The 24,888-nt window shown below is 45.5% G+C and overlaps 2 protein-coding genes across 32 annotated transcripts in view; one reads left to right on the top strand and one right to left on the bottom strand.

Moving 5' to 3' along the window:
* MED12L (mediator complex subunit 12L) overlaps positions 1 to 24,888 on the bottom strand; it is a 315,678-nt gene that overhangs the window by 111,890 nt on the left and 178,900 nt on the right. The gene's annotated exons all lie outside the window — the stretch shown is intronic.
* On the top strand, positions 22 to 23,016 carry GPR87 (G protein-coupled receptor 87). 2 transcript variants are annotated; one of them, XM_014731918.3, is made up of 3 exons: positions 22 to 441; positions 17,250 to 17,384; positions 21,892 to 23,016. In XM_014731918.3, the coding sequence occupies exons 2-3, from the start codon at positions 17,351 to 17,353 to the stop codon at positions 22,932 to 22,934; spliced, it is 1,077 nt and encodes a 358-aa protein (XP_014587404.1). In that variant the 5' UTR covers positions 22 to 441; positions 17,250 to 17,350; the 3' UTR covers positions 22,935 to 23,016. The 2 variants fall into 2 exon arrangements, with proteins under 2 accessions (XP_014587404.1, XP_070094437.1); XM_070238336.1 differs by lacking the exon at positions 22 to 441 and adding an exon at positions 997 to 1,116.

The raw sequence follows: 24,888 nt of genomic DNA, 5'->3' as shown, positions 1-24,888 counted from the left end.
CAAACCCTAAACACTGGTCCTGACTGAGGAGGGCCCCCTCCTCAAACCGACTCCTGGCGCCCTGAGTCCCGGCCTCCGTGTTCCCTTGAGGTGAATCACCCTCCATCCAGTTCCTGCGGGTTCAGGAAATGCTCTTCCCCAGTCTACAAATCTCACCTCCTCTCAGATGTGAGTCATTTCCATGAGCAAGAGAGCAAGTTGCTCCAGTTGCTCCGGAGCAGGCGAATGTAAGGGGTGCCCCACAGGGCCAGCTCAAGGGGTCAGGGGAGCACCTACCTTCTCCCGCAGGAGGGGAAATGCTTATTTTTCATGCTTTACCAGAAGACTCACTTCCCTGCCAACCTTAGTTGCAAGGTTTATTCTTAATTAGAGTTGAGGAGCCTGTTTCAACTTGAAGACACCCGTATCTGGTGAATGGACAGCCAGCTGCCGCAATGAAAGGTAAATGAAAACCTTTTATTTTTTAATTTTCTTAAAAGCCATGGTTGATAGCACACAGCACTGATGAAGCCTGTAACTGTAGTGCAGCTTCACTCTGAGGTCTGGAGAAAAAGGCGGAATTAGAACGCCAACTGAGGAGCTACGGGCGTCCTCCTCGGGGGGCACCGATTGCCAAAACAGGGGCCACATGCCCTTCGCGGAGCCTTGTCGCGTCCAAGCGAGGCAGGGAGAAATGTACACTGTGTATGTGCCTTCAACCGTGGAAATGAAGTTCTGGAAATCACTTCTATTAAGTGAACTTTTTGTCACATTTACTTTGTCAGATGAGTAAAATCCAAAGTCCCTTATAATTGTCCCCCAAGACCCAAAACTTAACTTGGTTTCATAATCTTTCATTTACATTTTTTTTTAAAAAAGAGACCAAAAGGAAAACGATATTTTTCTGTCCCAACTGCCAAAAGAATCTCATTCTTTTCATGGCAGCACAAAGAACAGGGCCATCCTCGTTCTGCTTCCGAAGAGAGCATGTTAAAACTCGTCCCGAAAGGCACCAAGGAGGCTGCTGACAAACAGCCTCGCGCGGCTCAGCTCGTCTCACGCTCAGAGCGTCAGGGAAGTTCCCACCTCTCTGACGGGAACAAGTAGGCATGGAGAATCGAACCCATCTAAGTTATGGTAAGGACTTTAAAAGATGGCTGAGCCCAACGCAGAATGACTTTTTGATTTGTTAGGCTAAGCTTTATCTACTACAGAACTGTCTGTCACAGGGTCCAGTGGAATCTGCTTTCGTGCTGGGTGTGTGAACATTTTAACAACTTCCTTTCATAATTCTAATTAGAGATTCCAATTTACTAGCAAAACGAACAGCAAAAAGTTTGGTTCTATGTCATCATATACACGGCAGGGGTCGGGGAGAGCCAGACACTGCTGATACTTTATTTCATTATTATTTCTGCCGGTTTGAGGTTAACTGTCTTTCCTCCTTGAAGTTAGGGATCTGGGAGGTGTGTTCTCTTAGTCCCCCAGCAAAAGCCCAGCCCAAGACTCCTGTTTCTCACACCTACATGCAGAGAGATTCAGGTGTGTGCGGGTTAAGGCGAAGGGGCTGGAGGAGCACAGAGCCCAGTGAATACCATCGTTAAGGGTGTAGCCTAGAAAAAAAAGGAGTCCGAAAATCACAGCTGTCTCACGAGGAGACTGAGGGGGAAGTTTCCTAGCCAGAGATGGCCTGCTGTGTGGGCTTCTTGCATCTCCGGCATGGGTGGGAGGAGACGAACTCAGAGGGGTGTTTCTATTTAGGTTAGTGGTGGTCGTGAACTTCAGAGGCGGCCTGCTTTTCTCCCTTCCTTGATAGCTAAGGACCATCACTTCCTTTAAGAACAAAAAATATTTCATGCTTAGCCCCGTACTCTGAGAAAATGCCACAGAAATTTAAGATAGAGGAGACAAGAAGAGCCATTTGTTCTTTGAATGCCTCTAAACTGAGAGAAGCGAGGAAAACCCAGGAGACTGCCTCCAAGCCGACAGAGGGAGTGGAGATGGAGGCAGGACAGAAGTGAGGTGACCACGGGTAAACTCGCCTGGGAGCAGCCCAGAGTCTCCAGGGCAGCCGCCCCATGCACAGGCAGGGGCAGCAGTTGGGACCAGGGCAGAAAGCCCAGGACACACAGCAAAATCACCGGGTTTGGGCGCTGACTGTGCCGAGAGGTATCAGTGTGCCTGGGCGAGCCTCTTGCCCCCGCAGGAGCTCACTGCCCGCCCGCACGGCAAAGGGAGGGGTCAGAGCAGACGGTCACCAGAGGCCCACGCATCTCTGGATTCCCGCGATGAGGATGATGTGCTGAGGTGCTGGGGTTCCAGATGAAGAACCCAAGGCCTGAACCAAACACAGGGGACGCAGGGAGAGCCGAAGCTGAGAAGGAGGGCTGGTCTTCCCCATTTCTGTCCCCAGCCAGCTCCATGACATTCATCAAATCTCGACCTCATGAGGTCCCAGATTCGTCCCTCGCAAGATGGAGATGAACTTGCTTTGCTCCTGCTTCCTTGAGAGGAAAGTTCTGCACTGTTATAAACACAAGGGCCAACCGCAGGTCTTATGGTTGTGACCATCTGAAGCAGAGGCAACCGTGACCTGTGTTTAAATCTAGATGAGACAAATCCCAGGGAAAACATCACAGTGAGTAAGAAACAAGACTCGAACCTCCTGCTTCAGGCCAGTGGTTAAAGCCAGGCTCCCGTCTGACCTGCCAAGGATTTCCCAACTGTCTATGTCCTTATATGGCAAATATGGGCAGAACAGATGGCTTGTTCTCCGTCTTGCACCTAATTAGCATATTTCATCTTTCATTAACATTCTTATTAACCAAACATGAAAACGTTTACACTAAAATGCTTCTGAGGAAGAGCACTGATCAAGTTTTACCAGATGTAAGATATCACACTAAGTCATTCACATCAACGGTTCCATAAGTTCTCTCATAAGGCAATTTCTAATAATAATTTCTGTCATTTTGGAAGGAGAGGGGAACTCCTTAAATGACTTTTTCTAATGTATCAGATAGAACTCACATGGCACAAACTGTCCCTCTAGCTTTAACACTAAAGCAACAATCATTAACATACGTTGATGGCTTAACATATACCCCAGGCTACTGCAGATTTTAACACATATTATTTTTTCAAAAAACACCTCACACAACCTTAAGGTGTCTACTGCTGTGGTGCGCTTACGGCTGAGCACACGAGGCTGCAGCGGCCCGCGGCTCAGCAGCAGAGCTCTCGCCCTGCTCCACGTCCGCCTGCAGTCAGTCTCCTGGTCACTACTTTTCCAAGCTGTGAGTAACCTCACTATTTGCTATCAGTGAGCTCTTTCCAGGGGGTAGTTTAACAGGTAAAATTACCTAGATCTGCGGTGTACGTACTGTGCTACCTGACCGCAGGAGGTATCGGAGCATCATGCTCCGCAATCAGGTGGGAGCTCCCTTACTTCCCAGCTCCCCCAGAGGGGTCAAGAGATGCTCATCAGCACAGGGGTGCGCAGCTGGGTGGCAGCAGCAGCAGCAGAGCAGCTCAAGCCCAGCGCTTGGAGGGGCTGCGCCCACTCCCGGCTCTGCCCCCGACCCAGCCCTCCCCAGCGCACTGACCTGGGCGAGCTCCAGACTCCAGCAGTAGACAGCACACATCTGTTGAAGGAACCTCTCCAAGCCTTGGTTTCTTCATTTAAAAATGGGGGCACTTAAATCTTACTAGCACACAGGTAGCAACTAAATGCTGAGTTCTTAGAATGCGCCAAGCTCCGATAAAAGATCTGTAAGGGCCGAGGAGGTAATACTGTGGTGCTTCATTCAATCCTCAAATCAATCCTATGATGAATGCGTTAGAGAAGAGGAAACTGAGGCACAGAGGTTAGGTAACCTGCCTAAGCAGATCTGCAGTTTGAATCCAATGTCCTTTGAACAAATTAAAATATATCTAGGTGTGGTATTTATACACGATGGACTACTACTCAGCCATAAGAAATGATGAAATCCGGCCATTTGTGACAACATGGATGGACCTTGAGGGTATTATGCTGAGTGAAATAAGTCAGAGGGAGAAAGTCAAATACCATATGATCTCACTCATAAGTAGAAGATAAAAACGACAAAAAAAAAAAATCACATAGCATTGGAGATTGGACTGGTGGTTACCATTGGGGAAGAGGGGAGGGGGGAGGGCAAAAGGGGTGATTAGGGTCACATGTGAGGGGATGCACTATAATTAGTGTTTTGGTGGTGAACATGATGTATACAGAATTTGAAATATGATGTACATCCGAAAAAAATAAAAATTAAAAATATATATATATATATATATATATATATATATATATATCTCTAGGGACCAGACCGGTGCGTAGTGGTTAGGTTTACATGCTCCACTTCAGCGGGCTGGGGTTTGCCGGTTAGGATCCTGGGCGTGGATCTAGCACTGCTCGTCAAACCACACTATGGCAGCATCCCACATAAAATACAAGAAGATTGGCACAGAGGTTAGCTCAGGGCCAGTCTTCCTCACACACACACACAAACACAAAATTAAAATATAGCTAAATAATTTAGAATAGTCCTAGGCACACAATAGTATTAGCCAGCATTTGCTGAACTCTTATTCTTACTGATGTTGTTGTTGTTGTGCCCGACAAGATGGAAACAGACTTTTCAGCTGCCAGAGGAGGGTTTGCCCATAGCTTGAACCTGCTCTCAGGTTAGAGATCTTACTGGTTCAGCCACCAGAGGAGCTCTCCAGAGGACACAGGGTCGAGTGAAACACCACCTTTCAAGTCCATGAGTCTGGAGGGTACCCTTTGCTAAATTTATCAAGACTCTAGTTGCTTCCAAAGTGGAAGCCAGTATAATACAGCGCGGCAGAAACAAAGTAATTCTAAGGTTCCTGCACTAAAGGAGCTTATGGTCTAGTTGAAGAAAGAAAAACGATAACAGAAGGATATGTGGACTGTTCACACAAGTCAAGCACTCGGCCGTGTGGCTGTCAGACTGGGAGCGGATAGAAAAGACCCAAGAGAAGGATGCGTGGACACGGGCTGCCTCCAGATCACGGCATCTCAGGCTCTGCCACACACCTTCTGGGGTGGATGACCTACCTGTCCAAACCTGTTCCTCCTCATACCTGCCAGACTCAAAGGTAGTAAATGAAACTGAAAATCAGTGGGTTTCCTAAACAAGTGAGATGAATTGGCTAAATGACAAATTAAAAGACTGCAAAATCAATTGTTTACTGGATGCATTTATAAAGAGGATAGTCCTGCACATCATGACTGCTATGATGTGGCTTCTCAGGGCTCACAGTAGCATGCAACCCTTAAAAGATCACAGCTACCAGGGCTTATCAGTGCTTCCACACAAGCACTTTAAAGACCTGGACAATGAAAACTTTAAACAAGATAAAGACTTGCACTCTGTCAAAACTGTCTATGTAGTACCCGTATTATACGCAGCAAATGAATTAAAGAATGGTGGACGCCACCAAAAAGGTAATTACTATATCAATGTATCAGCATATTGTGATCACTGCTTAACACATATTAGTTTTATTTCTTCAACGTCAATATTTCATTTCCCTCTATCCTAAAACATTCATTCTAATTTGATGTTGTAAATTACATATATCTAATACATATCTAATACACACCTAATGAAAAAGTCTCCACACAGTGACCTAAGCCACCAGTGCAGCGCCTCAAGTATTCTATCTACGTTTCATCCTAAGACCCAGAAATGCTGAGTATCGGATAGGTACCCAGTCCTTTACAAAGTCATGCTGGCACTCAGCATGGACACTGTTTATAACCCGTTCACAGTCTACATGAAACTGCAGGTGAGACAGATACTGAACAGCTGGCCCATGTAGCCGTCAGTTTGAGTGCTCAAAGTTGAAGGCACCTGATGTATCAGTGTCAGGTGCGGTAGCCCTTTCTCTGAGGGCCTCCCACTCCCACTCCATCCTAGGAGACACTCCCAGCAACGTGGCTGTCCTGCGACCAGGGTGCCAAATCCCAACACCTCTATCCTTAACTTTCTTCCCCATCCCATGCCCATCAGGAGATGCTCCATTTCCCAGGCTGCCTCCCTCTCCTCCACCGTGAATTAGAACCCAATTAACTTCACACCAGACAAGCACTCTCTCCCATACATTCGCATGGCTATTTATTTAGCCCCTGCCTAGTCCCCCCAGAAAAGATGTGAGGTTGTTTGCAGAGATGCTTAACGTGAAGTAAGTTCAAATGAATTTTAAATAAGAAAAATGGAGCCTAGGAAAAACAATGGTGGGAAATTAAAAACCAAGTGAGGGAGAGCCCAGCTCCAGCAGGAAAACAAGAAGGCTAATGACTCAGTTGTGATAAATTAGTAGCAGCCTAAAGGAACACTATTCTCAATACGTAGACCAGAAAGAATTTTCTCTCAGGGGTCCTCAAGCAGAAAACCCAAGTTGCTTGGAACACCCGGAGTAGGACAATGAATGCCTGGAGGGATCAGCCCAAAGCTCAGTCCAGGCAAAGCCCTTCTATGGGAGCAGATGGACGGCAGGTACTCTGCTGGACGCTGAAGAGAGGAAGAGGCAGGGACTCCCAAGCAGTCGGGCAAACAAGGAAAAAGCAATATGACAAATCTGGGCAACCAGGCAGTCAACAGAGACTCAGGAGCAGGGACTCGGTACCTGAGGAAAAGATGGAAGCTCTGAGAAGAGGAAGCAGATGAGTTAGACTAGAAAGCTGTGCAAGGAGCTTGCCTAGTGGACAAGAGAGAGACGGGATTTCCAGGACAATGGGGCCAGGTGGACAGGAAAGGTCTGGTGCAGAACCATGGGAGCTGCCAAGTGGGCAGGTAGAGAAGGTCAGGTGATGAGGGCACCTGCGGAGGGGCTGGAGTTGTGTCCTGTACAAGACAGGAAGCCAGTGAGGGCTTAACGAAGAGGACGTTAAGTGAAGAAATGCCACAGGCAGGAGAAAAACATGGGGGAAATATTCCAATCACCCAAACTGAGTAGTTACTACTTCTCCTACTTGAGCAAGTTACCATCTTTATAAATCAACCCAGAAGGAATTATTTTGATTCAAATTTTCCTATTAGTTTGAGGAGCATTGTTTTAAAAATAAGATAATTAATGCCAGTGAAGCTGAGAGCAGGAATTGCTTTAAAGAAAATGTATGTGAGTGCGTGTGTGTGTACACATATTAATTACATGAGATGAATTGTACGTGATGCCAGATCCTTTTACTATACATGTGTGGGGTGGAGTATTTCTTATTTTTACGAGAGGAGAAAATGAGCAGTAAGGATTCGATGGCGATAAAAATTGTAAAGTATCCACTACTACTGAAGACCTCACTAGAGAATTTTTAAGTTGTCAGTGAAGGTAAGGGAAGAAACTGAAGGAAGACTTGTCTCTTACGTACTAGTCTTATTCCATTCATTTCAACGGCATTACAGTTTGGTTAAACTGTGATTCCAAGAATTAAGGTAGCTATCTATTAAGATGTCTATTGGGATTCTATTGGATGTCTATTGGGAGAGGCCCCCTCATCCACAGCCCAGAAAACCATAATGAGGACCTCATTACAATGGTGAAGGTGACAACCACCACCATCACCATGAAGAATAATTATTACTCAAGTATAATGCTTAAACCATGGGAAGACGCTTCCAAAACAAGGAACCGCATCTCAGTAAGCCTGGGAAAAGCATTCTTCCCTTCTTAATATGCTGGTAAATGGTAATCAAACAACTAAAGACTTTACCTGGGGTCTTGAATTCTGAGAATTTTTCTTAAGGGACCTGAAGTCACTTGAAACATATTTGGCTTAGAACATATTTATCTAAAACCACTGCTCTGGCTGTGGGGACTGCAGCCCCAACTTCTCTGACCAGCCTCCTTTATATCAACAATCCAGAACTTAGCTACATATACATTAGACTTTGCCTAAACACAACATAAAAATACAGATTTCAACTCAGTAAACTGTAAAATTTGACTATATGAGTAATAAGATTTTTATCATCAAGCAGAAAAACAGCTATTTCCCCTGAATTACAGCTTTATACTACTGTAGCACCTACAATACAAAACTGACGTCGTGCGCATCATCTCAGCAGATTCTCACAGCACCTTTGGGAGTTAGGCCAGGTATTTGATATTTTCCTCGTTTCATAGATGAGCGAGCTTAAGCCCTGAGAGGTAAATGCTTCGCCCAGGGTCACAGACTCAGATTGCACCAAAAACTTAACACCTGCCTGCTACACTGAGGCCTAGGACACTGGCCAGACTACTTCTGAGGTTCCACCAATCAAGCCAGGCAGCACAGCAGAGAGGCAGCCTGCTCCGGGTCCCCAAAACCAGGCCTCATGTCCTGGCTTTACTTCTCAGGCCTGTGCGATGTGGGCAGGCTCCTCACCTGAACAAAGGGAGTAACCAGCTTAGGGGCTGAAGTTAGAAAGAAGCAAACCTTGCCCTCAGGGAGTTTACAACCCAGTATATATCACCCTCTCCCGAAATAAATACAGATATAAAACGAGTGGTTAGAGCTCATCTGAAAACAAAGACGTTAAATCTAAACGAGAGACAAAAACTGCCTAATTGTAGGCTACAGATATCAAGCGTGACTTTGAAAAGAGAACTTTAGGGAGTACCTGAAAAACCTGAATGGGAGGCTGTGTGCTCTGCATTCCAACAACTTTGAGACATGGACTCCGAGCATGCATTAATGAGGCTCCCTATGAGTACAGTGACCTAATTCACCTACGAAAGAAGTAAATTGTACCCAGTGAGGTAACTTGCTTCTTTCCCAAGACCTTTAGCAGAGCTGAAGTCGAAACACACACACACACTCACACTCTCACTCTCTCTCTCCAGCCGCCCCCCAACTCACTCAGGTCTAAATAGGGAAAGCGTCAGGTTACAGGTTATTCTAAAATTCGAGAAAGGCTGTGCCTCTCGCCAGAAACTTTGCATTAGGTGGCTTTTGTGAACACTGTATCTTTACCACGGAAATGTAAGGACCACAGCAGCATTCTCACAGGATCTATCGGTTTCGTATAGCTTTCCGTAAGAAAAGCGACAACAGAAAAACCTCAGACCTGAAATTCTCTCAATTTTGGATGTGAGTTTCTAAAGAACAAACTGGACGGTGGAGGATAAAGAAGAGAAGGAATTAGACTACACTCCGTCGTTTGAGAACCACCACCACCAAATAATCAGCCCAGAGAATCGTGAGCAGCTGCATCTAGGGAACAGGCATTTCACTGGCATTTATCTTTCGGATCCTGCGCACAAGGGCAACAATGAGACCCTGTGAAGCCAAGGAGAGGGAAGGCCTGGCGTGCACACCTGCCGACTCTTCCTGCTCAGAAGGGAGTTTCCCCAGCTCAGCCGGAGGGCTGCCCGCCAAGCTGAGACCCAGCCAGTGCCCTGTGAGAGCAGGCTGTGCGCCCAAGGCAGCCACTCAGCAGCCCCGGAATGAATGCTGAAGTCTCCCTGGCCTTCCCCTCACCCTCCCAGGGCAACAACAGCAGCGGTCTGGGCATCCAGCACACCTGGGTTCAAGCCTCTACTCCTCCACTTACAGACCTTTCCTTCCTTAAGACCCGAATCTCAGTTTTCCCAACCAGAGCAGCAGCGTAGCGATACAACGGGAAGGTTTTCACTTACAGGCCCCAGCAGAGAGCTGGGCACAGAGGAAAGCTCACTGTGCCAATTAACTAATTCTCAGGTGTGAACTAAACATCTCCTGCCACTATTTTTTCTGGGTTGCTAAGAGGTACCAGGAAAATCATTTGGAAAGAATGCTAAGTGATGGTCACTAAAGCAAGAAAAATGAGTAGTTGGTACAGGGGTCGGAGGAAGAGGAAGAAAGATACATTTATAATCAAAGTAGCAGCCCATTTGATGATCCACGTAGGTCAAATATAGTCACACGATTAAGTGACAAACGGACTAAGAGTTGCAAAATCAAGTGTCTGTAGGATCAGGCAGGTACCGCTCCTGAGTGAGGAGGCCCCGTCCATCTGAGCACACGGTGAGCTGGGGAGCTGGGCTGCACACCCGCCATCGGGAAGAGTCATCTCGTCCTGCTGGGCTGATCATGCTCAGCGTTGGCACATTGCACTTTTCAAGACAGGATCCAAATCTGGATTCTTGCGTGAAATTTCCTGATGTTTTCAGGATCATTTAGGCCAAACAAGTCTGGATCTCCTGTTCAGAAGGGCAGCAGTTCCTTCACAAACTTGACAGGGAAACGACCCCACCTCTGCCCTAACTCCCTCTTCTCCCCACTCCCCTCCAAAATTAACCCCCAGAATCGCGCTCCATGTTGACTCCAGGCCAGCAGACTAGAAAGAACCGCAGCTTCGGTTTCCATCGGATCTGACCTGAATTCTGACTCTCCCCATTACTGGCTGCGTGAGTCACAGCAAGTTAATTAACGTGTCTGAACCTCGGATCTTCCCACCTCAAGGCGGGGTGGGGGAGGGGGGGAGGGACTGAAACACCAAGTCATAGGGCTGCTCTGAGGATTCTATGAGACATGAAGCACAAATTCAAGGTCTAAGATAAAGGAGACACTGAGAACATGTTAACCCTTTTCCACCATCCTCATTTAAAGAGCCAGTTCACTATCAACAACATAGCAACACAGTTAATAAAAGAGTGAAAGGATGAGACCAATGGGTGGCTAAAAAAAACCAAAAGGTCTCCAAGCGTCGATGCCATCTAGCCTCAGGAATGGCTGTGAAATTTGGGCCTAACACAGACGTCACATTCTTGAGCGGTTCCATCAGCTCTCAGCTGGGGGAGCGGTAGGTGGCACAACAGGATTCCGGCCCATGAGCGAGGTCCTGGAGCCGAGCCCACAACTACTGCTGAAGCAATCCTCATTGCAACACCCTGCAGGCGCCGGGACACGCAGAGGATGCGAAGCTGCTCTGCAGTAAACTACTCGGGGAGCCCTGACGTTCAGGTGCAGACAGTGAAGAAAGACAGCAGGCAGAGGCAGCTCAGAGACAAGTGAAAGGAAGGGGAAGCTCTCTAAGCAAAAAGATCAGTCAAACGGCTCCTCACAGAGCAGCTGAGGCCACAAACCACACCACAGTATCAGCACAAACGACGAGGCAAGAACGCATTTCACCCTGTGCCCAACCATCAATTACCAAATAAATCCTACTGTGTGCCCCCAACGTGCAACAGGAACTTACAAGATTTAGCCCGGACCCTGTGCCACTGCGCCAGCGGCTCCATACATACTCTCATTTTAACCTCACAGCCACCCCATAACGGACATATCACCATCTTCATTTTACATATGAGGAAACGGACGGTCAGAAAGCTGGAGGGTAACGGAGCTGTGACTGGAGCCCAGTGCTCCAGCACACTGCCGCCATGCTTGGCCAGGAGGAAGGGCACGGGTTTTTAATGCTAAGCTAGGAAAATACCATTTTAAATGCAAGGCATTAAATGAGAAGCTTAACAAAATTTTCCATCAGTCCTATACCTGTCTCTCTACCTCCCACCCTCTCTCTCCTTCCCATCACAGGCATGTTTTTTTTGAAAGAGTTGTCTGCAATCGCTCCCTTACTTCCTCCCCTCACAAGCATTACTCATCCCTCTGTCATCAGGCCTCTGCTTCTGCCCTTACCCCCCCACCAACACACACACACACACACACACACACCCCCCACACACACACAACACATGCAGCCCTGGCAAAGATGAACAATGACCTCTTTGTTCCTGAATCCCATCCAGCGGCACTTTGCTGTCCTGTATCACTTGACGTCACTGCAGGATAAAACTAGTCACACTATCTCATCTCTTAAACTCTCTTCTCAGTTCCCAGGACATTACCCTTTTCTGATAATCCTCCCAATTCTCTGACCACTCCTTCAGGCCACGTCCCTTCCCTAGGATTGCTCCTTAAAAGCGTCTGAGTCAGCCCTCTCCCCTTCTCACTCTACTGGGCAGATTCATTCATCCCAGTCAATTTCATCCATTCCTATAGCTTCTTTTATCCCTGATCTTCTGTTGCCCTTAAATTTACATCATCAGCCAGGAGTACTTCCCTAGGTTCCAGACCTGTATCTTGAATTACCTAGTAGGCATCCCCACATGGACATTCCACAGGCATCCTGAAATCAACGAATCCAAAACTGAACCCCACCTCTCCCTTACGAGCTCCTCCTCTCACAGGGATGACACCAGTGAAGAAACCAACACCTACTCCCACCAACACTCCTCCTCCTCTTCACCAGCATCAGTCAGCCATATTCCACAGCGTGCCTACAATTTGTCACCTCTCTCCATCACTCAGAGCTACCGTCTCCCCAGCAGATTACAGCACCTTATCTTTGGCCACATTCAACATTTCCGCACGCTCCTTTCCCATCGGACCTTCAGCAAACCTGCCACAACGCAGGCATCGCAGCTGCCATGGAACCTCTGTGACCCCTTCTTCGCCTCACGAGGAATACCTCTGCATGTCCACACACTCCAAACCCTCACTCTGTACTCCGTGGTTGGTTTACTTCTGGATCCTTGACTTGACTCTCAAGTCCTTGAGGACAGACACTTATTCTCCTCATGCTTATAATCCCAGAGGTGGAAACGCAAGGAGACTCTCAGTAAATGACCTCACGGGAAAGGTCAGATCATAGCTGGCACTGAAAGAGAGGTCGAGATTTTCAAGGTAGAGAAAGAGGGGGGGAAAAAGGAGGTCATTCAAGAGCAGGAATGGGTATTAAGAAAAGCAGGGGCTAAATGTGAGGCATGCCCGCGAGAGGCAACAGTTTAGTTAATGTGGAGAGTTCCCAATTAGATGGGAACAGTCTGGAATTTCATTTAGGTAAGGACTAATGGAAATAACACAAGCAAAAACTAACATTTATAACGCACTTAATTTATAAACGCATAATCGAAGTCAACCTCATAATGATGCTATAGCGTAGGCATTATTGTCCAGATGATTCAAAAGATTAATTATGAGCCAAGCAGATTTCTCCAAAGTGTACCGCCTACTTTAGATTATCAGAACCCAGCATCTTTCGGCTTCGACACTCCACAATCTTCAACATTACAAAAATAACTCCTTATATTTGATTAGTAATTGTAACTCAAGAATTTCCCTACCACATTATAACTCAGAGTCAGAGAGCAGTAGAAAAGCATGCCTACATGGGTTATTCCAAAGGAAGACTGGCAACAAGCAGCACGGGAGACCGGGGAGGAATGAAGCGAGAAGCAGAAAGACTAGAGAGGTTGTCAGGACAGTGACACACATGAGGTAGCAGGGGCTCAATCTGGAAGACGACGACAGAGGAGGCAAGGTGAGGGCAGAGCAAAGGAAAGATATTGTAAGAGAAGAAACAGAAAGACTAGTCAGTGACCAGTAGATGAGGGGCAAGGAAGAGAGGGCTACTCAGTAGAATACTGAGGTTCTAAACGCCTTCAAGCAAGAGATGTAGCTAATATTCAGAAACAGGGATAAAAGGAAAAGGGGCTTCTGTGGAAGAAATGGAAAACAGCCAAAGTTTAGACACATCAGGGACACAGACATATAGCATACTCCAATGTACACAGTGGACTGAAGTCTGGGGAAAGGAAGAGACAGATTATGGAAAAGAGGTGATGCCTGGGTATGCATGTAGACAGGAATACTCTTGAAAAAAGGAAATAAAAGAATGAGGAGCTGAGGCCTAAATTTGGGGAAGCACTTCATTTAGAGAAGGTAGTAAAAGGGATGAAGAAGCCAAGAGAAAAGCCAGTAGAGAGAATAAAATATCTCATTTTTGATTCCAGAAAATCCAAATATCATGACTGAACTAATGAAAACCCAGTCCTTCTGGGGCCGGCCCAGTGGCATAGTGGTTAAATTCGCATGCTCAGCTTCAGTGGTCCAGGGTTTGCAGGGTTGGATCTCGGGCACAGACCTACATACTGCTCGTCAAGCCATGCTGTGGCAGCATCCCACATAAAATAGAGGAAGACTGGCACAGATGTTAGCTCAGAGCCAATCTTCCTCATAGACACACACACAAAAGAACTGTTTAAAAAAAAAAACCCAACCCTTCCATAAAATTTCAACAGGAATTAAGAGAATAGGAACATGGATCCCCCAAAAGTACAAATCATCACCTGCATCTGGGGTCCCTGGATTGTGGACCCAATTCTCAAAGAAGAGACTCATCAATGCATCACATAGATCGCTAAGCAGCACCCCTCACCTCGTTCAGGAGGGGGAGCTCTTGCTAAACGTACCTTGCATCTCACCACCTTCTCCAGCGGAGGACAGAGACGTGCTTACCAAGTGCTTCTTCCTTCGTCTTGAAAACTCATCCATTACTGCACAGTGAACTAGCAATTAGCCTGTTTCTACTACTTTTCTTTTCTGTGTCATATTTTCTGCTTTTTAACTTTAGGGAGATATAATTTACATACCATAATTTTCATCCATTTTAAGTGTACAATTCAATGAATTTTAGTACATTCATAGAGTTATGCAACCATCTCCATAATCCAGTCTTTTCCCCCAATAAGATCCCTCATACTCCTACAGTTAATCTCAGTCGCACCTCCAGCCCAGGAAAACACTAATCTACTTTCTACTGCTCCAGATTTCCATTTTATGGATATTTCACCTAAATGGTATGTGACCTTTTATATCTGGCTTCTTTCCCTTGCAAAATGTTTTTGAGGTTCTTGCATATTATAGCTGTATTTCATTCCTTTTTATTGCTGATTAGTACTCATTGTATGACTACACTGCACTTTGCTTATCCATTCATCAGTTGACATTTTGGGCTGATTCCACTTATAGCTATTATGAATAATGCTACCATAATCATTTGCATACAAGTCTTTCCATAGGCACGTTTTCATTTCTCTTGGGTAGATATCTACAAGTGGAACTGCTGGGTCATATGATAAACTTAGGTTTAACTTTCTAAGAAACTACTAAACTGTTTTCAAAGTGGCCATATCCTTTTAAATTCCCACCAGCAGTGTATCAGGGTTCCTGTTTCTCCATATCCTCGGCAACACGTTATTGTCTTTGTTATTTGTAGCCATTCTGGTAGGTAAGAAATAGCATCTCATTGTGGTTTTCATTTGAATTTCCTTAATGACTAATGATGCTGAGCATCTTTTCACGTGCTCTTGGTGAAATGTCTATACAAACCTTTAGACCCTTTTTTACTTGGGTCATTTTCTTCTTATTATGAAGTTGTAAAAGTTCTTTGTATATTCTGAATATAAATTCTTTATCAGAAATGCGATATGCAAATATCTCCTCCCAGTCTCTTTTCTGTGTCCTCCTTAATGGCTAATAGTCCACTATCTCTTTTACTGATGCTTGTGGCTCACCCACTTCTGGGCGCTGCCTCTTCCCCAGTGGACGTCAGCCATATCGGAATCCTTGTTCTTGAGTAAGGTATAAGTGAAACCAAGAGGAGTAAACCCACATAATTTGGGAACAGAGAATCATAAAATTAAAGATGTGTTTGTCAGGTAAACTCCTTGAAATGTTTCCACAAGAAGCTGGATTCAAGAAAAAAAAAGGTTTACTGAAATCCAAGGATTGTTACTATGAACTTCAGAAAATTCATTGCCTCAATCATTCTTCCCAGTAAGCTTTAATAAATAAAAAGAAAGTAGGTTTTCACCTCCTTGCCTTCCTTTAAAAATATTGCAACACTACCAGCCAAAATGGAGGGGCTCTGAGAGCCCTAACTATTGTCTGTGCTCCATTAACCAAAAATACCTGAGTGCCCGCTACATGCCACCTGCTGCAGTGGATCAGGGGGAGGCACAGACAGGGGCTCTAAACACTCAGAAGATATGATTTGGGGCGGGGGGAATCACTAAAAATTTGGAAACCATTTTTTCCATCTACTACCAAATCCAGTGCCTAAACTTCATGTGACACTGGGGAACAGAAGAGAAGCACAAAGTAACAGAAAAAGAACTAAGCGCCCTCCACCTGCTGCACAATTCTTAAACGCACTTCTGCCTCCAGAGCGCTCTTCCTGCTCACTTGGCAAACGGAACTGCTCACACCAGCCAGAGCTTGCCTTGTGCTTGGAGTGGGTGAGGTTACTGGGGTTTCCTTGCAGCTGTTGCCATAAGAGCAACAGCAGTGAGGGGACATGAGAGCCGCAGCGGTTTCATCTCACGAGAACAGTGTGACTTCCCCACGGGAAACGGCTCCGTTAGCATATTTGACTGAGTGGCGCACTTTCCAAAGCAGTTCCCGGGATTGCTTCTCTCTTTGACCGACACCTGACGGGAGCCAGAGAACGGAGAACAGATGTGGCTGCTGAAGGAGAAGGGGGAAAGAGTGTTTTACAGGATTCAACACTGCATGCACGTATGACTTCAGTTAACCTTTATAAAATCGTAGTGAGGAATCCGAAGCTTGGAACAGTTAAGGGGTTTACCCAAAATCTCACTCACACAGACACATACACTCAAACCCAATTCAATTATTTGCTCCTAGTCAAACATCATAAGGAAATATACGGACTTACAAGACAACGTTCACATGATAGTAAATTCTTAACGGGAATCTATGTTTGAGGAAAATAGAGAAGCTCACATAAATTTGCACCCCGATAGGGACTTTTTAGGGCCTTTAGTCCAATTCCAGAAAGGTCAGGTGACCTGATGGAGGTCACACAGCTGGTGAGAGTAGGGCCAGAGCTAGAACCCCATAGATGACGAGAATCGGACGCTGAACGCATTCGAGCTGATAAAACGCTCTTACACATATCAGTGCTAGATCTTTAAAATTTCTTAACAACCTCCAATTGTGCCTAAGTCCCATCAGACACACATGGAGTTACACGCATGAGGTGGAAGCAAGGACGGGGAAGCAGAAGCTGCCACGCCCAAGTGCACCCTCAGACCAGGTTCTGATAAAAGCCTAGGGTTTATCTCACCTCACCCTCATTACAATCCCGTAGTGTGATTATCGTAACTCTCCTTTCAGAGATGAGGGCCCTGAGTTACAGAGATGGTAAGTAACTTTCCAATGCCACACAGTGGCATTCAGATGGAGAGCCTGCACAGAAACGGTCCAGGCTTCATGGCGGGCTGAAAGAGGACACAAAAACACAACTCCCGCGTGCCACAGCTGTTCACGTCCAAAGAGTATGCATCTTTTGAATCGCGGTGGCACACACATAGATATATTTTTTTAACTGAAAAGATCAAAATATTGTGTATTCAAATTCCTTGCCAACTGTTTTTTGTTTTCTTTTTTCCCCCAGAAATCAAACCAGGAACAACCTATGCTGGACCCTTGCCTCAGTCGTCCCCGAGTGTTTCCTGACACACAGAGTTTCAGCGCACAGTCCATCACAACTAGAGAATGGGGCTCAATTTGACACTTGCAAAATTACCAGGTAAGCCATAGGAAAAAATACAAACAGAATCTCATTTGATCAAAAACTGTTACTCACACCATGTGGCAATTTTGGGGTTTTATCAGCCACCAAACCAACTAACAAATTAAACCAGCATTTATCCTTGCCTTTGATTAGGTATGAAAGGGCACACATGCAGGATGGCATCACTGAAGGAAAACTGACTTGCTATTACTTCGTTTTAAGCTTGTTTCCTTTAAAGACCATCTCTAAAAGGACAAGAAAGATTAAATTAATAACATTTGGGGGAGATTTTTATACCCAAACTAAAGCACATATTACTTTCCAGATGTAATATGTCTAAACCAAGGTGCACCGAGGTTCCCCGGAGGCCAAGCACAGCGTCTACCTACTCCACTGGGTGGCTATGTAGAACACGATCATGCAAGGGCAGCTGGGCCATGGAGGTGACACCCTGCAATTTGCATGACTTTAGTGTTTCATTCCTACCTGGCAGGTAGAACAGTGACATGTTGTTGAGACTTTCACATTTTGTGCCAGAGAGTGACACGCCCCAATGAGCAATAATGTAGCTTCACCAAAAGCAAAAGGCCCAAGATTCTCCATGCTCTTTCGATCACGCATAATGTGACTGCGATTAACGAGACAAATTGTCATCACAATCACGCGTCGCTTAACAATGGGGATATGTCCCGAGAGACGTGTCATGAGGTAACTTCGCCGCTGTGCAAACATCACAGAGTATACCTACACAGACCTGGATGGTGTAGCCCACTGCACACCTAGGCTCTATGGTACTAATCTTATGGGACCGCCGTCATATATGTGGTCCATCGCTGACCCAAACGTTGCACGGCATGTGACTGCAGCGCCTTCAGTCAGACAGCGAACACCTACCAGGCACTAGCTACTGCGCTGGAAATAACGTCTGCGGAGCATTTAACTCTCAGAGGATTCAACAAAATGGCTTTTATTTACTCCATTTTACAAAGTCTTGAAGTGACTAAACCAGCATTGTCAAACAGGCCTTTCTGCAATGAGGAAGATGTCTGTTATTTGCACCATCCGATAGAGTAGCCACAGTGGTTAACGCTCTCTCTGCTACAAATCCCACGCGTTTCTCCAACACACAAAGGCACGCAATCTTCCCTACACACAGACACAGACAGCCACAGCCCACCACACCACACACACCATAATACCACTCTCTCTCACACACACATGCAAAATGATAATTTACCATGGAACCAGAGTCTTCATGTCACTGCCTTTGCTAACTTAATTTAAAAGGAGCCGGGGGAGGAGAAGCAGGGGAGAGAAGAAAGGAACTTTTACCCACAATTATCGCTCTTATCAAGCTGTGTGTTAAATAATCCAGGGAATAACATCCTAGGAAACAACGAGTGTGTGAGAAAATGGCCTTTACACTGTATAAACAGCTTCTAATTTTTCTTAATTGAATCCCCAAGGTACCTGTGATTAAAAATGTTTCCTAACTTGGCCAAGTTCTTTATTGACAGTGAAGAACAGCATGATAAAACTGCCTGGGTGAAGAAAGCCACTCACTCTTAATGGTCATTGTTCCTGAGCAGGAACAGTGTGCAGAGAAATGCTTCTGAGCACACCCACAAGCTTTGGAAAAACTGGGGCAATGAGACAGAAAAGCAGAAATGATGGGGGTAGCCAGCAGAAAAGAACATGATGTAGATTTAAGTCTAAAACAAAATCAGTCCGTCAGACAAAACTCTCTCTGTAAAGTTTTCAGCCTTCCAGAGCAACCCACAGGTGGCTCTTCTTGCTTCTTAGGAACTAGTTTTCTCACTCTACTACCATACTATTTCATAAAATAACACATAACAGGCTTTAACCACTAATTTGTTTAAGCTGCATTCTAAATGTGGAATTTGTGAATGAAGTAATAACCCAGCCCAGGCCCAGCCCACTGAATTAAGAAGTCCTGTACTCCAGAATGTCAATCCCACACATAAACTACGGAAGAAAACCCTGTGGGTGACACAGTCGACAAGCGGAACACCAGACTGTCCCAAAGCCACAGAACAGTGCAGTGACCACAGTGGAACAAGGTCCCTCGTGCTCCATATTGATTATTTACAAGACAGAACATACACAAGAACTCTTTTGGACATTCTGAGTTAAGACTATGTCTTTAATAATAAGCAAAACTGATCAGCAAGTTGTCATTTAATAAGAGCGCCTGTTCATACAATTAAAACTTTCAAGTATTATGATGATACACTCAACAGACACAAAGCCCCTCACTGACCCTGAGAAGTATGGGTCCCTGCCCATTCCATGATGGATCTGCACCAGCAGATCCAGGGAGCCAACACTCAGGGGTGAAATACTGCAGGCCTGGTACACTACAGGTCATGAACCATTCTATCTGCATTGACAATGGCGTTGAAAACCATTCGTGAGTCATTATAACAAGGCACAGCCATGGTTTCAGGAGATGATGTCGCTGCCCCTTTTTAGGCTGTGTCCCTCAGCCGGATCACTTATCCTGATTAAAATTTACGTGTCCTCCTTCCACTCCCCTTACTTCCCTTAGGGTGCTCTTCTGGGCTAGGTGAAAGTGACGGCTAATAGTTTAACCAGGGAAATTAATTCAAGCAGGTATTTTAAGGTAAAATCGCACATCTTAAGAAGCTTCTACTGCCATAGATGCTGACGTGGCTCCTGTGGTGCAGATGCAGCCGGGACTGCAACACTTCATTAAGCCAAAATAGGCTTGAATGATACTGTTCAAGACAATATCTGAAACCGGCAACAGGAACACAGACAGCAGCTGAATCAGGCACTTTCAACTTGTAAAGCTTAATAATACCGTGGGTCTCATCCTAACAGGCTAGGCCAGGTATGAATTACCAGCCTGTGTAAGGATATTTAAGCCAGGAAAACCAGTTTTTAAAAACACTCGTAGCAGGGAATAAAAGGGAAAGAATCAGAAAGAGGACAAGGTTACTCAGGAAGAGCCGACACTTAAACTTCAGGCAGCAATTTAAGAACCTGCTTTGGGACCATGATCATCCAAACTATCTTTCCTGGTTCACTTCTTCCAAGAAGGAAACCAAAACATACACCACACTGCCTGTCACGTAGGGAAACGAGGGCTAAGTTCATGCTGATACCTCTGAAACAAAATCATTCCCAAACCTAATTGTAATTAGAGTAAACACTATTAATTAGCGAGGAGTAAAAATTCAGAAATGACCTTCCTTGTAACCTTCCAGCCAAAGAGTTCATTTGTAAATTGCGTTAGTTTAGGTTTTCCAAAAAAAAAAAGCAGAAGGCAAACGTAATTGGATGGCCAAGAGATTTACTGGGGGGAAGAAATGCCAGCGGGAACTGCAGACTGCAATCCAGGCTGACCCTGAGTGCGGAGCCAGGGGTGAAGGAGGGAGATTCAGACGGCAGTGTGGTTTGAAGAACGTTTGACCAGACTGAGGAGGAGTGCTCCAGCCAGAGCCGTTCGGCAGAGGAACCCTCCTGCCCCAGGAACAGGCTTCTCCCGGTCTCCTCACTGTGGGCTCAGTTATTGGCTGGAGCAGTCGTGGGAAGCGTGGCCTCAGCAGGGAAATGGTGCTGGATTCAGGGCACTGACCTGGGGCTGCCCGTCCATCACGCTCCCTGCAGCAGGGGACCTGTTTCCACGGCTGCCGCGTAAACGCAATGCTCAGGAACCACGCCACTGACTATGTGATAGTGTAGTAGGGCACAGGTCTTTAACAACGTGAACTAAAAATTCCGAAAAGTGAAAGCTTTAAAAGTTTCATATTCTAAGTGCAATTGGTTTAATCTAGGCTTGTAGATAAAAATAGGTACCAGCCTACAGTTATTTTTATTAAGTTGTCCTCCTTGATAATCAACTTAAATACTAAGAACAACTGTTTCTTTTAGCTTCTATTCCTAACAATGGTCCCTAAAGCTTCTTTAGGACTATCAGAAAGTCCTGGGCAAAAAATTCAAAATGACCCACTAGTTTTCCTCTTCCCCAATTGTTGATGATTAAACAGCTTATAACTGTTTATAATTGAGAGAGAGAGAAAGCGAGAGAAAAGATATTTCAGAAAGCATACCAAAGGCTGCATTAGAAGGATAACCATATTTTCCTGTTATATGAAATTTCAATTTTCCACCCCAGATTCCGTCAATTCTATTTGAAATGATATGAAACACTGAATTAAAATCTAATCAGAACAATTTCCATTGGTATATTTATTTTCATTTTCAAATGGTTAGCACAGAGAACCAGAAATATCACGTTTTACCCAAAGGACTTCGCTGGGAGGGGAGGGGCTTTAGGGGTGAAGACACCAAGTCATAAGCCACTCAAAACTTAAAAATTATAATTATAATAAACAGCACTAACTTGACTCTTTAAATCACTAACGACATTTTTAAACTAGCCCAAACAGCAACAGTCCAGCCTGTAAGGGGGCCTGCTAGTCCGCGGGGCGTGTACACAGAGCACGGAAGTGACGTCTCCCCACTTCTCCTACAGATCATGAGCTGCACGGCCAAGGGAGTCAGGCTCCCAGCAACACGAGCGAGGGGCCCGGAAAGAACACCACCGTCAACAACGAATTCGACACCATCGTCCTGCCTGTGCTCTACCTCGTCATATTCGTGGCAAGCATCTTGCTGAATGGTCTAGCGGTCTGGATCTTCTTCCACATTAGGAACAAAACCAGCTTCATATTTTATCTCAAAAACATAGTGGTTGCTGACCTCATCATGACGCTGACGTTTCCATTCCGAATAGTCCACGATGCGGGATTTGGACCTTGGTACTTCAAGTTTATCCTCTGCAGATACACTTCGGTTTTGTTTTACGCAAACATGTATACCTCCATTGTGTTCCTTGGGCTGATAAGCATTGATCGCTACCTGAAGGTGGTAAAGCCATTTGGGGATTCTCGCATGTACAGCATAACCTTTACGAAGGTTTTATCTATCTGTGTTTGGGTGATCATGGCCGTTCTCTCCTTGCCAAACATCATTCTAACAAATGGTCAACCAACTCGGGAAAATATCCACGACTGCATGAAACTTAAAAGTCCCTTGGGAGTCAGATGGCATAAGGCAGTCATTTATGTCAACAGCTGCCTGTTTGTGGCTGTGCTGGTGATACTGATCGGATGTTACATAGCCATATCCAGGTACATCCACAAATCCAGCAGGCAATTCATAAGCCAGTCAAGCCGAAAGCGGAAGCACAACCAGAGCATCCGAGTGGTCGTGGCTGTGTTTTTCACCTGCTTTCTACCGTATCATCTGTGCAGAATTCCTTTTACTTTTAGTGACTTGGAGAGACTTTTAGATGAATCTGCACACAAAATCCTGTATTACTGCAAAGAAATGACACTTTTCTTGTCTGCGTGCAATGTGTGCTTGGATCCCATAATTTACTTTTTCATGTGTAGGTCATTTTCCAGAAGGTTATTCAAGAAATCAAATATCAGAACCAGGAGCGAAAGCATCAGATCCTTGCAGAGCGTCAGAAGATCAGAAGTTCGCATATATTACGACTACACTGATGTGTAGCAGGGGGCAAGGGCCGCCGGGCCTTCTCTTGATTGCTGAAGTCATATGTACAAAGTGTAAATAAATGTTTCTTTTGATTATCCGTGCTTGAGTCCATCAAAATATGGATAAAAATAGAAGTAAAATGGTATGAAATTTGGGTAAAATCGGGAACTAAGAAAAACATTAAGGCATATTAGATAGTGAGATAAGTGAGATAAGCATAAGGTGGTGTGCGGCGGAGAGGCAGGGTTCATGACTCAGTTTACGGAGCAGGCTGCAGAGGCAGAGAGCGCCGCAGCCGTGTCAGTGCACTGCAGCGGCGTCCAGGAAACGCTGCTGCTCTGAAGCCACTCTTCAGAGAGCAGAAAGCAGGGGAAGAGAACTCTATCCAACCCTGAGCTTTAAGAATTGAGAAAGGAAACGCTGTTTTCAACCCAGCTCATTTACTGCAGATGTAACTGAGTGAATATTGATCGCTCAGCCTCTCTCATTCCATCTACGAACTATCTAGGACCTTGTGTGGTGTGGGGGTAGACAGGACAAGGTTCAAGTGTATTTTTTAAGTGATATATGTAAAGGATTGGTTTTGATTAACTGATTTTAAACTTAGGCTATTTCAGAGAAAACAATGTGACTGCATATTAATACAAGTGGATTTTGGATAAAACACTCTGAACTTAGATTTGCCATGATCACACCCCTATGTTGCATTTAAATTCTCATGTGCTAAGGGTAGAGAAGAGAAGATGGAGGGTTGGTTAATAATCAAGGTATGTAGTTTATCAAAAAGCCATTTAATAGTCTTTATTTTAGAAAAGCTATTAGTAAAACAGTCTCCCCTTTAAGCTATATCCCGCCTTTAACAGGGCTATCATTAGTTTAAAAATACCACCTTCAGTTGAAGGATAGAGGTCAATAAATCAGGTCAAAAAAGCACAAGAGTGGGGCCGCCCCCTGGGATTGTGCTTCAGTTTGTGCACTCCGCCTCAGCAGCCCAGGTTCACGGGTTCAGATCCTAGGCGTGGACCTACACCACTTGTCAGCTATTCTGTGGCAGTGACCCACATACAAAGTGGAGGAAGCCTGGCACAGACGTTAGCTCAGGGCTAATCTTCCTCAGGAAAAAAAGAAAAAGTACAAGAGTAAGACTTCTAAATCTCAGAATATTTCCTCCTCTTCAATATTAGCCCTCGAGCCTTTATTCTTTTTCAAAGCCTCAGCTGCTTGAGTGTGGACTAAGTGTCTAGTCTGCTCCCACCACTGTGCGAGGAAGAGGAGTGAGGGCAGACTTGCAACAAAAAGAGGACAGGGTGGTTACCAGAGATGAGGCACACACATATAAAACAGTACGACACTTTATGTAGACTCTTGTACACAATCTGCAAAATTCTAAAAAGCTAAGTGAGCAAAACTGAAGGCACAAGAACTCAGCCCAGCAATGACAGCTGCAGTCCAGGAACAGAACTCAGGGCCTGCTGAGCGTCCAGCAGGGAGTCAGGTCTGGCAGACAGGATAGTAGCAAAGGGGGTGAAGGAATTATCTGAGGACCTCTATCAAAATCTCCATCTCGCTGTGGAGACCCCAACTCCATAACCTCCAGGGGCCCTCCAGCACATGAACAGTACAGTACAGACCTCACTTGGTGATCTGCATAGCCACGCCCCCCAAATGTGTACCACTAGCTGGGGTAAGATAGCCGCGCTTTAGAGCAGCTCAAGGGAAAAGGCAGTTTGAAAGCTAATTCCTGGGGCTGGCCCCGTGGCCGAGTGGTTAAGTCCGCACGCTCTGCTTCAGCAGCCCAGTGTTTCACCACTTTGAATCCTGGCTGCAGACATGGCACCGCTCACCAAGCCATGCTGGGGTGGCATCCCACATAGCAGAGCAAGAAGGACCTACAACTAGAATATACAACTATGTACTGGGGGACTTGGGGGGAGAGGGGGAGGGGGGGAGAGAGAGAGAGAGAGGGAAA

This window comes from Equus caballus, chromosome 16, assembly GCF_041296265.1.
Source record: "Equus caballus isolate H_3958 breed thoroughbred chromosome 16, TB-T2T, whole genome shotgun sequence".
In the NCBI taxonomy this organism is placed as follows: domain Eukaryota; kingdom Metazoa; phylum Chordata; class Mammalia; order Perissodactyla; family Equidae; genus Equus; species Equus caballus.
This window is presented reverse-complemented; position numbering and strand designations above follow the sequence as displayed.

Excerpts from the sequence above, each read along its gene's own strand:
- GPR87 (XM_014731918.3), top strand. The coding sequence starts at position 17,351 with ATGGGGCTCAATTTGACACTTGCAAAATTACCAG. Across the intron at positions 17,385-21,891 it reads GACACTTGCAAAATTACCAG|ATCATGAGCTGCACGGCCAA; the intron begins GTAAGCCATAGG and ends CTTCTCCTACAG.